The 14,091-nt window shown below is 37.2% G+C and overlaps 1 protein-coding gene across 1 annotated transcript; it reads left to right on the top strand.

Moving 5' to 3' along the window:
• The first annotated feature begins 12,394 nt into the window (after positions 1-12,394).
• LOC118524382 (olfactory receptor 2W3-like) lies at positions 12,395-13,315 on the top strand. The gene has a single exon (XM_036074502.2). It carries the CDS (start codon positions 12,395-12,397, stop codon positions 13,313-13,315), a length of 921 nt encoding a protein of 306 aa, XP_035930395.1.
• The last annotated feature ends 776 nt before the right edge of the window (positions 13,316-14,091 follow it).

Below are 14,091 nucleotides of genomic sequence, written 5' to 3' on the forward strand. Positions count from 1 at the left end.
GCAGTTGGCTAACCTACTAGAAGTTTCTGAATAAAGACTAGACTGGAAAAAGTGAATGAATTGTAAACAGAGGCAAAGTTATTGATGAAAAATAAAATTTTAAATTTCTTTTAAAAAGACAAGGAGTATTATTTGTTGCGGTGGGACAGACAATAATAGGGAAAGGAGTTTGAAATATTCTTTATGTCTCTACTCCCAAAAATTATAGGCCAAAACTCATTCCCTCCATGTACAGGACACTGTGGACTCCATAGCTCTCTTTCTTCCCAGAATGCTGCCTTGATGAAAGAAATAAAACCCATAAATACCATATGTAAACACAACAAAGCAACCCTCCTTTAAAGCCAAGCAGTTCCTGAACCACATATGGCCAGAAGCACTTACAAGGAATATAACTGTTGTGATAATAATAGGCCTTTGAGTGAATGATGTTATTAGGCAGAATTATAAACATTTCATAAGTTAACTTCTTTATCTTTACATCAGGATAAGGGATGTTGTTGCTATTGTTGTCATCCTGCTAGACAAATAAGGATACTCACTCATGTGAATGTAACTTGCCTGAGGCCACGTAGCTACACACCAAGCTGAGCCTTCAAACTAGCATTGCTCTGACCGAAGTAGATTCACCCTAACTTTGCTGCCTTCCCAAAACTGAGAACATGGAGACACATTAATGGTAGGAGAGCATCATCAAGACAACCTCATCCATCCTACACTCGCAAATTTCAGAACAAATTTCATCTCCAAATTTTCATAGTAATTCTTTGAAATTTGTCACGTGTTTTGAGCCTGACAATTTCCCATAGCCTAATCAATCTGCGTGAGAACTGAAGCTTTATTGGACCTGTAATTGGGATATATCTGCACATGTTTAGAGTCAGTGTGCCTGATAGAGTAAAAAAGTCCTGATAAATAATTCAACAAATTAAAAGTATACATTTATTTGTTTGGTGTCTGTATTCTTAACCCAATATAAACACATTAACTTGTTTTATCTTCCAAACAACTCTCCGAAGTAAGAACTATTATTATGCCCATTTTACAGATGATAAAGTTGAGGCACAGAGTGTTTTAAATAACTTGCCCGAGGTCTCTTATACTCAATAGCATTACTAGGATATGAAACCATGCTCAAGTCTGGGCTCTTTACCACTACGTTGACTCTCAACTATCTTTTTCACTACATTTACAAATTTCTTGTCTCTCTTGCCTTCCTTCCACCTCTCCTCTATGGGACAGCTCCCAGCTCTTTCCAGCAGCTAACTCTTGTTTGTCAAATTTGACTTAAGTTTTCTAACACCTCTACGTCCCTAACAGGTGAAGGAGAATCAGATTAGCAAAATTAACTTATCACAGAGATAAGACAGAAAATCATAGTTCTTCCCATGTGTCCACACACATTTCTACCCATCTGACACCTAAGGAAAATCAATGTTCAATAAGTAAGAAAAAAACCCATATAAAATAACATATTTTATGACATAAAATAAATAATTAAAAAATAATAGTATCTGCCAATATAGGTAGAAAAAATATATATAAAGTACACATAAAATATAATATATATTCTGGTCATAATTATTGATTTAGATAATTAAAAATAAGAGCAACCAATACTATCTGCCAATATAGATCAATTGATAGATAAAATAATATATATTCTGGCTGTAATTATTGATTTAAAATATTTGCAAAATGCATGTTTAACTATTGTGCTCTGTGATCATGTAATTTTCATGTTGGTCTTCTAATAATTTCAATCATAATCCTTTTCAATAATTGTTTTAGGTTATCTTTGCAATATCCAGTTTTCCAAAAAAGGTTATTTTTAGCAATTTATATTGGCCAATATATAGTTGTGTATGAATTTATCACTTATTTTTTAATTTAAAATCCAGCAATTTGTGAACCAATTAATAATTATGTATTTCTTATTTGTTTAAGAAAACTGAGTTTTGGTAATATTTCCTTAGGTTGATTTGTCTTACATTGACTTCTTTGACATTCTTCTTCACTTGAGACCAAACCAGTGATTAAAGGACGCAAATCATTGGATTCACCTGAATTGTATCAAATGGAAGATTACTGAGGTCATGGGTTAATGAATTATCTTTCTATTTCAGTCTCACGGTGTGTAGAAACTTGGCTTGATAGTCAAACAGGCTTGGACCCGAATCCCACATCTACAACTTCCTAACTGTGCACCCTTGGTAAGTTACTTAGTACCTATATCCTTCAAATTCAGGTATGAGGATTAAATAAAACAGTCTAAGAAAATACTTAGCACAGTGCTTGGCAGTAAGTCAGGGCTTAATAATACTATTAGTTATTATACATTGATTTGTGTGAGTTTTTGATGAATGTTTCTCCCACTAGACTATAAATCAATGAGGTAAATTACTATCTATTTTTGTAAGTAGTGTATCTCTAGCATGTAACACAGTGAGTGATATATAATAGGAGCTCTATAAATATTTATTGAATACAGAATGACTTATTAATATAAATGTTTTTAGTAATGTTTATTTCACAGATGCTAATCTTAATTTTTCTGACCTAAGGCTGTATTGACATACAGATCATCAGGGTTCTCTTCAGATCACTTAGGGTATAACATCTAGTCAAAAGTTTGCTTCTCAAGTCATCTATACAGTTATAATTAATTTAAACTGGCTTAAATTGTTTAGTCTTTGCTGATAACACAGTTAATATTCATATTCCAAATAGCATGGGAAAAGTTCTTGTCTTGGTCATATAAAATATAGACCTGGTCTTTCCTGCTTATAATAGTAATAACTAATATCTCTAGCACGGTTTATTATGTGCAAAGTCCTTTACAAACAAAAGTAATGGTGTGTAAGACATCAATATGTATGAGCTACTTGTTCAGAGGTGGAGATTGAGATGTGGCTCCTTCACTCTCTCCTGCCTCTCCCGGATCTCTCTGGTCCACCAACTATAGTAGGAACTAGTTACTTAACTAAAGTGGTTACTGGCAGATTCACAAAGCTCTTTACGCACCTGAGCAAGAGGTGGCTCACAGGACGATCCACATAGCACCAAGTCAAAGTCTTCTGACTCAAAACACCATATTCTGTACAGTGCTTGGTTGGCTCAGTTGGTTAAGCATTTGACTTTTAATCTCAGCTCAGGTCTTGATCTCAGGGTCTTAAGTTCAAGCCCTGTGTTGGATGTGGAGCCTACTTAAAAAAACAAAAATCAAAACAAAAAAACCCACCCCACCATATTCTGTAGATAGAGCACAGGAGACATCATTAATCATTCGAGGTGCTGAGAAATGTCCTTTACGTGATAGGTCATAAGATCATCTTTGAGTGTTTTAAAGTCTGTGATTTTGGCAATGCCTTTGACACATTAAAATGAAACTAAAACTTTTACTTCTTCAACTACATAATGCAATCAAGGGAATCTTTGGTTCCAGGAAGTATTAAAAGGATTTTGAGATTTTTCTTGTGCATAGAAATGTTTTTTATAAAGAACACATTTATGACTTTTGAATTGATCAGTTTGAAATGTGAAAAATTTATTTACCTAGATTCTATCTTATTTGGCATTTAGTTCTTTCTTGGGTATAAAAAAAAAGCATATATTTTTTAAAGCAACATGATCGTATTCTCTGTCAATGTATTAAAATTTCTAAATCATATAAGTAAGTATATATGTAAATTTATATCTTATAAATATATAAGTACATACTCTAAATGATATAAATAGAATTACATCATTTTATATTTATGTCACTTATAATTTTATCATATCATTTTATTTTTATATCAATGTAAGTTTTATATTTATATAATGATTATATTTAGACATTTTCTAATTTATGCCATTTTAGAATTTGATGTGATTAACAACTATAAGTCTGTCTCAGTTATATCCAGTTAAAAAGTATAATTATGAACATTGCTCATTAAAGGAAGAAATTGTTAAAATATGATATTCCTTGAAAACTTTACATAATTGTGTCCTTCATAACATCAAAATTTTATGAAATATGTGAATATATTTGTAGGTGAGGAGAACGAGAACATAGGATAAAGTAGAAACAGGGATCTCATTATTTACAAAAGAAGTTATTTGTTGTTATAGATTCAGCTGTTGAACACAAATGGAAAAGTTGTGCCTTGAATTCCAATGAATAAAAGAAAATCAGCCTTTACTCCTATTTTCCCTGATATGCAAATGGTCATTTCCTAGTTCTGTTGGAAGACTTCTATGATCTGTGACAATGCAGCTCAGTGACAAAGAAATGTTTTCCCAAATGTGAAAAGCTAATAAGCATCAAAAACCTGAATCGATTCTATGGCTCATAACTTCAAATTAAAAATATGAGATTTATTGGGGGATCAAATGACTGCCAAAGATTTAAGGAAAAACATGTTAGTTAGAGTGCAGTAAAACAGGTCCTTCCACAATCTCTCTCAAAACCTTTAAAATATTGGAAATATCCTTAATGACTAACTACAGAGAAATGTTTGGAAAATGATGACACAGCTATAATAATCATACATTCATGATTATTTTTTGTACAATTTTAAAACCAAGGCAAATTTTCACAATATAAAATTGAGTGAAAGGCAATCCAGAATATAAAATTTATAAACACATTACCATTTAGATGTATTCAAGAAAAGACTGAAAGGAAATAAGTCAATATTGCAGTAGTGGTTGTTTCTGGGGTATGGATAATCTTTTCCTATCTTTTATTTATTTAATTTTTTAATTTAAATTCAATTAACCAACATATAGTACATCATTAGTTTCAGATGTAGTGTTCAATAATTTATCAGTTGGGTGTAACACCCAATGCTCATCACAACATGTGCCCTACTTAATGCTCATCACCAAATTACCCCATCCCCCCCACCCACCATCCCTCCAGCAACCCTCAGTTTGTTTCCTAGAGTTAAGAGTCTCTCATGGTTTTTCTCTCTCCCTGATGACTTCCCATTCAGTTTTCCCTTCCTTCCCCTATGATCCTCTGGGCTGTTCCTTAATATTCCACATATGAGTGACACCATATAATTGTCTTTCTCTGATTGATTTATTTCACTCAGCATAATACCCTCCAGTTCCATCCACATCGATGTAAATGGTAGGTATTCATCCTTTCTGATGGCTGAGTAATATTCCATTGTATTTATCCATTCATCTGTCAATAGACATCTGGGCTTTTTCCATAGTTTGGCTATTATGGACATTGCTGCTATGAACATTGGGGTGTAGGTGCCCCTTCCTATCTCTACATTTATATCTTTGGGGTAAATAGTGCAATTGCTGTGTCCTAGGGTAGCTTTATTTTTAAGTTCTTGAGGAACCTCCATACTGTTTTCCAGAGTGGCTGCACCAGCTTGCATTCCCACCAACAGTGTAAAAGGGTTTCCCTTTCTCCACATCCTCACCAACATTTGTTGTTTCCTGTCTTGTTAAATTTAGCCATTCTGACTGGTGTGAGGTAGTATCTCATTGAGGTTTTGATTTGTATTTCCCTGATGCCAAGGGATGTGGAGCATTTTTTCATGTGTCTATTGGCCATTTGTATGTTCTCTTTGGGGAAATGTCTGTTCATGTCTTCTGCCCATTTCTTGACTAGATTATTCATTTTTTGGGTGTTGAGTTTGATAAGTTCTTTATAGATCTTGGATACTAGCCTTTTATCTGATATGTCATTTGCAAATATCTTCTCCCATTCCATAGGTTGCTTTTCAGTTTTGTTGACTGTTTCCTTTGCTGTGCAAAAGCTTTTTATCTTGATGAAGTCCCAGTAGTTCATTTATACTTTTGTTTTCCTTACCTGTGGAGACGTTTCTAGCAAGAAGTTGCTGTGGCCAAGATCACAGATGTTGTTGCCTATGTTCTCCTCTAGGATTTTGATGGATTCACATTGAGGTCTTTCAGCCATTTTGAGTTTATCTTTGTGTATAGTGTAAGAGAATGGTCCAGTTTCATTCTTCTGCATGTAACTGTCCAAAATTCCCAGCACCATTTATTGAAGAGACTGTCCTTTTTCCATTGGATATTCTTTACTGTTTTGTTGAAGATTAGTTGACCTAGAGTTCAGGGTCCATTTCTGGGTTCTCTATTCTGTTCCATTGGTCTATGTGTCTGTTTTTGTGCCAGTACCATGCTGTCTTGATGATTACAGCTTTGTAATTGGGCTTGAAGTCCAGAATTGTGATGCCACCAGCTTTGCTTTTCTTTTTCAACATTCCTTTGGCTATTCGGGATCTTTTCTGATTCCATACAAATTTTAGGATTATTTGTTCCAGCTCTGTGAAAAATGTTGATGGTATTTTGATATGGATTGCATTGAATGTGTAGATTGCTCTGGGTAGCATAGACATTTTAACAATGTTTATTCTTCCAATCCGTGAACATGGAACGTCTTTCCATTTCTTTGAGTCTTCCTCAATTTCTTTCATGAGTATTCTATAGTTTTCTGAGTACAGATCATTTGCCTCTTTGGTTAGGTTTATTTCTAGGTATTTTATGGGTTTTGGTGTAATTGTAAATGGGATCAACTCCTTAATTTCTCTTTCTACACTCTCATTGTTAGTGTATAGAACTGCAACTGATTTCTGTGCATTGATTTTGCATCCTGTCATGTTGCTGAATTGCTGTATGAGTTCTGGCAATTTTGGGGTGGAGGGAGTCTTTTGGGTTTTCCACATAAAGTATCATTCATCTGCAAAGAGTGAGAATTTGACTTCTTCCTTGCCAATTCAGATGCCTTTTATTTCTTTTTGTTGTCTGATTGCTGAGGCTAGGACTTCTAGTACTATGGTGAACAGCAGTGATGATAGTGGACATCCCTGCCATGTTCCTGACCTTAAGAGAAAAGGTGGAAAAGCTCTCATTTTTTCCCCATTGAGAATTATATTTGCTGTGGTCTTTTCATAGATGGCTTTTATGATATTGAGGTATGTTCACTCTATCCCTACACTGTGGAGAATTTTAAGAAAGAAAGGATGCTGTACTTTGTCAAATACTTTTTCTGCATCTATTGAGAGGATCATATGGTTTTGTCCTTTCTTTTATTTATGTGGTGTATCATGTTGATTGATTTGCAGATGTTGAACCACCCTTGCAGCCCAGGAATAATCCCACTTTGTTGTGGTGAATAATCCTTTTAATGTACTGTTGGATCTTATTGTCTAGTATCATGATGAGAATTTTGGCATCCATGTTCATCAGGGATATTGGTCTGTAATTCTCCTTTTTTTTTTTTTTTTTATTTTTTTATTTATTTATTTGAGAGAGAGAGAACGAGAGACAGAGAGCATGAGAGGGAGGAGGGTCAGAGGGAGAAGCAGACTCCCTGCCGAGCAGGGAGCCCGATGTGGGACTCGATCCCGGGACTCCAGGACCATGACCTGAGCCGAAGGCAGTCGCTTAACCAACTGAGCCACCCAGGCGCCCTGTAATTCTCCTTTTTGATGGGATCTCTGTCTGGTTTTGGGATCAAGGTAATCCTGGCCTCATAAAAAGAGTTTGGAAGTTTTCCTTCCATTTCTGTTTTTTGAAACAGCTTCAGAAGGATAGGCATTATTTCTTCTTTATGTATTTTTTATTATTATGTTCAGTTAGCCAACATATAGTACATCGTTAGTTTTTGATGTAATGTTCTTTTTTTTAAATTTTATTTTATTTTATTACATTATGTTAGTCACCATATGATGTAGTGTTCAAGGATTCATTAGTTGCATATAACACCCAGTGCCCATCACAACACATGCCCTCCTTGATACCCATCACCCAGTTGCCCGATCCCCTACCCCCTCCCTTCTGCAACCCTCAGTTTGTTTCCCAGAGTCCAGAGTCTCTCATGGTTTGTCTCCTTCTCTGATTTCTTCCCATTCAGTTTTCCCTCCCTTCCCCTATGGTCCTCTGTGCTATTCCTTATGTTCCACATATGAGTGAAACCATATGATAATTGTCTTTCTCTGCTTGACTTATTTCACTTAGCATAATCCCCTCCAGTTCCATCTATGTCGATGCAAATGGTGGGTATTCATCCTTTCTGATGGCTGAGTAATATTCCATTGTATATATGAACCACATCTTCTTTATCCATTCATCTGTTGAAGAGCATCTCAGCTCCTTCCACAGTTTGGCTATGGTGGAGATTGCTACTATGAGCATTGGGGTACATGTGCTCCTTCTTTTCACTACATCTGTATCTTTGGGGTAAATACCCAGTAGTGCAATTGCTGGGTTGTAGGGTAGCTCTATTTTTAAGTTTTTGAGGAACCTCCACACTGTTTTCCAGAGTGGCTGCACCAGCTTGCATTCCCACCAACAGTGTAGGAGGGTTCCCCTTTCTCCACATCCTCACCAACACTTGTTGTTTCCTGTCTTGTTAATTTTTGCCCTATTGTTTCTTCTTTAAATGTTTGGTAGAATTCCCCTGGGAAGCCATCTGGTCCTGGACTCGTTTGTTGGGAGATTTTTTATTACATAGCTTCAGTTTCCTTGCTAGTTATGAGTCTGTTCAGGTTTTCTAATTCTTCCTGGTTCAGTTTTGGTAGTTCATAAGTTTCCGGGAATGTCTCCATTTCTTCCAAATTGCCTAATTTGTTGGCATATAGTTGCTTATAATATGTTCTTAAAATTTTTTGTATTTCTTTGGTGTTGGTCATGATCGCTCCCCTTTCATTCATGATTTTATTAAGTTGGGTCCTTTCTCTTTTCTTTTGGATAAGTCTGGCTAGGGGTTTATCGATCTTACCAATTCTTTCAAAGAACCAGCTTCTAGTTTCCTTGATCTGTTCTACTGTTCTGGTTTCTATTTCATTGATTTCTGCTCTAATCTTTATTATTTTTCTTCTCCTGCTTCATTTAGGCTTTATTTGCTATTCTTTCTCCAGCTCCTTTAGGTGTATTTGAGACTTTTCTAATTTTTTGAGAGAGGCTAGTATTGCTATGTACTTCCCTCTTAGGACCACCTTTGCTGAATCTGAAAGGTTCTGAACTGGTGTTTTCATTTTCATTTGTTTCCATGAATTTTTTTTTAATTCTTCTTTAATTTCCTGGTTGACCCACTCATTCTTTAGTAGGATGATTTTTAACCTCCAAGTGTTTGAGTTCCTTCCAAATTTCCTCCTGTGATTGAGTTCTAGTTTCAAAGCACTGTGGTCTGAAAATATGCAGGGAATAATCCCAATCTTTTGAGATTTGAGTAGAGATCTGATCTGTGACCCAGTATGTAATCTATTCTAGAGAATGTTCCATGTGCATTCAAGAAGAATGTGTTTTCTGTTGCTTTAGGATGGAATGCTCTGTATATATCTGTGAGGTCCATCTGGTCCAGTGTGTCATTCAAAGCCCTTGTTTCTTTTTGATCTTCTGCTTAGATGATCTGCCCATTGCTGTGAGTGGGATGTTGAAGTCTCCTACTATTATTGTATTATTATCAATGTGTTTCTTTAATTTGGTTATTAATTGGTTTATATAATTGGCTGCTCCCAAGTTAGGAGCATAAATATTTATAATTGTTAGATCTTCTTGTTGGATAGACCCTTTAAGTATGATATAGTGTCCCTCCTCATCCCTTATTATAGTCCTTGGTTTAAAATCTAATTTGTCTGATATGAGAATTGCTACCCCAGCTTTCTTTTGATGTCCATTAGCATGATAAATGGTTTTCCACCCCCTCACTTTCAATCTGGAGGTGTCTTTAGGTTTAAAATGAGTCTCTTGTAGACAGCATATTGATGGTCTTGCTTTTTTATCCAATCTGGTACCCTGTGTCTTTTGATTGGAGCATTTAGTCCATTTACATTCAGAGTAACTACTGAAAGATATGAATTTAATGCCATTGTATTACCTGTAAAGTCCCTGTTTCTGTAGATTGTCTCTGTTTCTTTCTGATCCATGTTACTTTTGGACTCTCTCTTCACTTACAGGATCCCCTTTAATACTTCTTGCAGGGCTGGTTTTTGTGACCACATACTCTTTTAATTGCTGTTTGTCCTGGAAGCGCTTTATTTCTCCTTCTATTCTGAATGACAGCCTTACTGGATAAAGCATTCTTGGCTGCATTATTTTTTCATTTAGTACCCTGAGTATGTCATGCCAGTCCTTTCTGGCCTGCCAGGTCTCTGTGGATACATCTGCTGCCAGCTAAATGTTTCTACCCCCAATAATTCTAATATTGTTTTGCTTTATGTTATCACTGATTTCTCGAAGCCTCCCCTCATGGTCCATTAGTTGTTTTTCTCTCTTTTCCTCAGCTTTCTTCCTTTCCATCAATTTGTCTTCTGTGTCCTCTATGTCACTTACTCTCTCTTCTGATTCATTTACCCTACCTTTAAGAGCATCCAATTTAGACTACATCTCAGTTAAAGCATTTTAAATTTTGGCCTGATTAGATTTTATTTCTGCACTAAGAGATTCTCTAGTGTATTTTATGCTCTGTTCAAGCCCAGCTAGTAACTTTATAATTGTTATCCTGAAATCCAGCTCTGACATTTTACTTATATCCATATCAATTAGATCTGTGGCAGAGAGGATTACCTCTGGTTCTTTCTTTTGTTCTGAGTTCCTCCTTCTAGTCATTCTGCCCAGAGGAGAATGGATGAATGAGAGAACAAAGTAAAAAATATCAGCCACGACCCAAGAGAAATACACACTAGACAAATCTGAAGAGGTCAGAAACTAAAAAAGAAAAGAAAAAGAAAAAAAGGCAGGGAGGGAGAGAATATAATCTCCCAGGTGGACAAAACAGGGTAATCCACTTGGTCCTGGGTGTATTTTGGTTTGTTAGAAGACACTGAATCCCAAAATTGTAAAGAAAGCAAAACTTATATATATAAAAAAAATAAAATTGAATACAGTGAAAGGAAGCCAAAAATGAAGAATATATCTATGAAATGTAAATGTAAAAAAAAGATGAAAGTTAAAAAAGTTAAAAACAAAGAGTTGATAAAATAAGAAACTAGTTGAAAAGGAAAAAAGAAAAAAAGAAAAGGAAAATTTAAAACTTAAAGATAAATGAATCATGAGGGAAAACCTCGAATTCTATATACTATTTTCCCCTAGCACTAGAGTTTTGGAGTCCTGTGTGCTTGGTAAACTTGGTATTCATCTGTTGTTTCAGCTGGTCTTCTGGGAGAGGGGCCTATTGCACTGATTATCAGGTGTCTTTGTCTGGGCAGAGTTGCACAGCCCCTTGCCAGGGGGCCAAGATCAGTGTGAGCTGCTTCTGGTTGTTCTACGTGGCTTTTTTCCCCTCAAGGCTTTCCTCACTTATTTGGTGGTTGCAAATAAAAATGGACACACCCAATCTCCAACCCCAGAGCCAAGAGATCGCAGTCCCCTCTCTTCAGTAAACCCTCAGGGATAAGCAGTTTTCACTTTTGTGTGCACCAAACTCTGCAGACTCCCGTGGTGTATGCCCACACCAATATTCCTGGGGAAAGGTGGAGGGTCCCTATATTTCTGCCCTTTGTAGGGCCCCCTCATGGAGAGCAGTCACCCAGTTGTGCCTGCACCCGTGCTGCCCCTCCCAGGGAAAGGTGGAGGGTCCTCCTGTTTCTGTCCTTTGCAGGGTCCCTGCAGGGAGAGCTGTTGCCTGATCAGCCACAGTTGGAGGTTTATTGCAAATGGAGCTGAGAAGTCCCTCTTAGGCTCACTGACCATAACCAGTTTCTCTGTTCCAATGCTTGGAAACTCTGCTGGCTCAGGCACCCCCAGTCTTCCTGTGACTTCAAGGATACTGATACCACACTGTCCCACCTAGGATTCTGCCCCACTTCACCACCTAAGCACCTTTTAGGCAGGGACATCCCTCACTGGAGTAGACTTCTAAAGTTTCTGATTTTGTGCTCTGGGGCTATATCACTTTCCAGTAGCTGGCTTATGAAGGCTCCCTCCCCCTGCCATTTATCTTCCAATATATCCCCTCAGATTCACTTTTCCATGCCTCCTCCCTTGCAAAAAGTGGTTGCTTTTCTATTTGTAGAATTCCAGCAATTCTTTTCTTACATCTCAGGATGAAGTCATAGGTGTTCAGAATAACTTGATAGTTATCTAGCTAAATTTAAGGTACCAGGTGAAATGAGGTCCCCTACTTTTCTGCCATCTTGCCTCCAGAAAACCCTTTTCCCATCTTTTATAGATGTCTGTGTTTTCCAAAAATTCTACAATGATCTCTACTTTTTTTTGGTATCCAAAAAGAAACGAAAGAAGCTAATAAAAAGAGATATTCTTCCTAAAATGTACAATCTATATGGGCATAGTATATTGAAATCTTACTTAATTATTTGCACTTGTTATTACTCTGGTCTTAGTCCCTTAGCCTACTTCAGTAAGAGTGCATTGTGTTCCTATCTGCTTCCTTGCAGGCCTCTACTGATGGTCCACTGTCATGACCAACCAGAGCTGCCGGGAACAGTTCATCTTGTTGGGTTTCTCAGACAGACCCCAGCTAGAGCAGACCCTCTTTGTGTTTGTGCTCATCTTCTACCTTGTGACCTTGGTGGGCAACATCATCATTATCTTGATATCCTGCCTGGACCCCTGCCTCCACACACCCATGTACTTCTTCCTTACCAACCTGTCCTTTCTAGACCTCTGCTTTACCACCAGTTCCATCCCCCAGCTGCTTTTCAACTTGGGTGGCCCAGACAAGACCATCAGTTACACAGGTTGTGCCATCCAGCTATTCATGTTCCTGGGTCTGGGTGGCACAGAATGTGTCCTCCTGGCAGTCATGGCTTATGACCGCTTCACTGCAATCTGCAAGCCCCTCCACTATTCCATCATTATGCACCCTCAGCTTTGTTGGAAGCTGGTGTCTGTGGCCTGGGGTGTCGGGCTCCTCAACTCCCTGGCTATGTCTCCAGTGACCATGAGGCTGCCACGATGTGGAAGATGTAAGGTGAAACATTTCCTATGTGAGATGCCAGCTCTGATAAAAATTGCCTGTGTGGACACTGTGGCTGTGGAGAGCACGGTTTTCATCTTATCAGTAATGATTGTCCTGGTGCCCCTGGGGCTCATCCTCGTCTCCTATAGCTACATTGCCCTAGCGGTGCTGAGCATGAAGTCGGCCGTGGGAAGAAGGAAAGCTTTCAACACGTGCGGGTCCCACCTCACCGTGGTCTCCTTGTTTTATGGGAATATTATCTATATGTATATGCAACCAGGAAATCATTCTTCTCAGGACCAAGGGAAATTCCTTACCCTCTTCTACAACTTGGTGACCCCCATGTTGAACCCTGTCATCTACACACTGAAAAACAAGGATGTAAATGGTGCCCTGAGGAGGCTTGTGTCCAGAAAGTAAGGTGACTGTGACTTTTCCAAAGTCTGCTTCTTTTATTTAGTTACCAGAAATAAATAATTCTTGAAGTGTTATTTTAGAATTTATTTATTTATTTATTTATTTATTAGAATTCATTTAAACCCTCCAACCTACCCAGTAAAAATTTCCAGGGATGGAGTTCAGGAATATATATTATAAAGCCCCAATATGATGCTGATGATAAACTAGGTTAGACATAAATTTTAATTTGCATAATATCTTATGTCTACCCTTCAAATCATCTTTCCTCCTCCTTTCCAAGTTGGTCACATGTAATTAAAATCCAACAAAACTATGAATAAATGCTTCAGTGTTGTGGACTGACTGAAGTTATGCCCAAATAAAATCATATGATGATCTTTTTTCTCATTGGTATTTTGTGTAATTGTCATTTTTATAACAGAATTGAGCCAGTGGAGTGCCAAAATACAATACTTTTTGTCTTCTGATATCTTTAAATTTCACTGTCTGGGGAAGATAGAGCCATCACCCTAAACATAGCCTATGATATTTAAATTATTTGAGCTCTGCTTTCTTTCATGATCAGCTGTATTAAAATGATCTGGACAGATATTTTGTTTGTTTTGAATATAGATTCTCAAGTCCCAACCACTGAGGCTCTCATTTTAGTAAGTCTGGAAATATTTGTGTTGAAAAACTGTCTTGTAGGGGGCGCCTCATGACTCACTCGGTTAATGTCTGCCTTTAGCTCAGGTTGTGATCCCAGGATTCTTGGACTGAGCTCCACATTGGGCTCC

The sequence above is a fragment of the Halichoerus grypus genome, chromosome 9 (genome assembly GCF_964656455.1).
Source record: "Halichoerus grypus chromosome 9, mHalGry1.hap1.1, whole genome shotgun sequence".
NCBI classification, from domain to species: Eukaryota; Metazoa; Chordata; class Mammalia; order Carnivora; family Phocidae; genus Halichoerus; species Halichoerus grypus.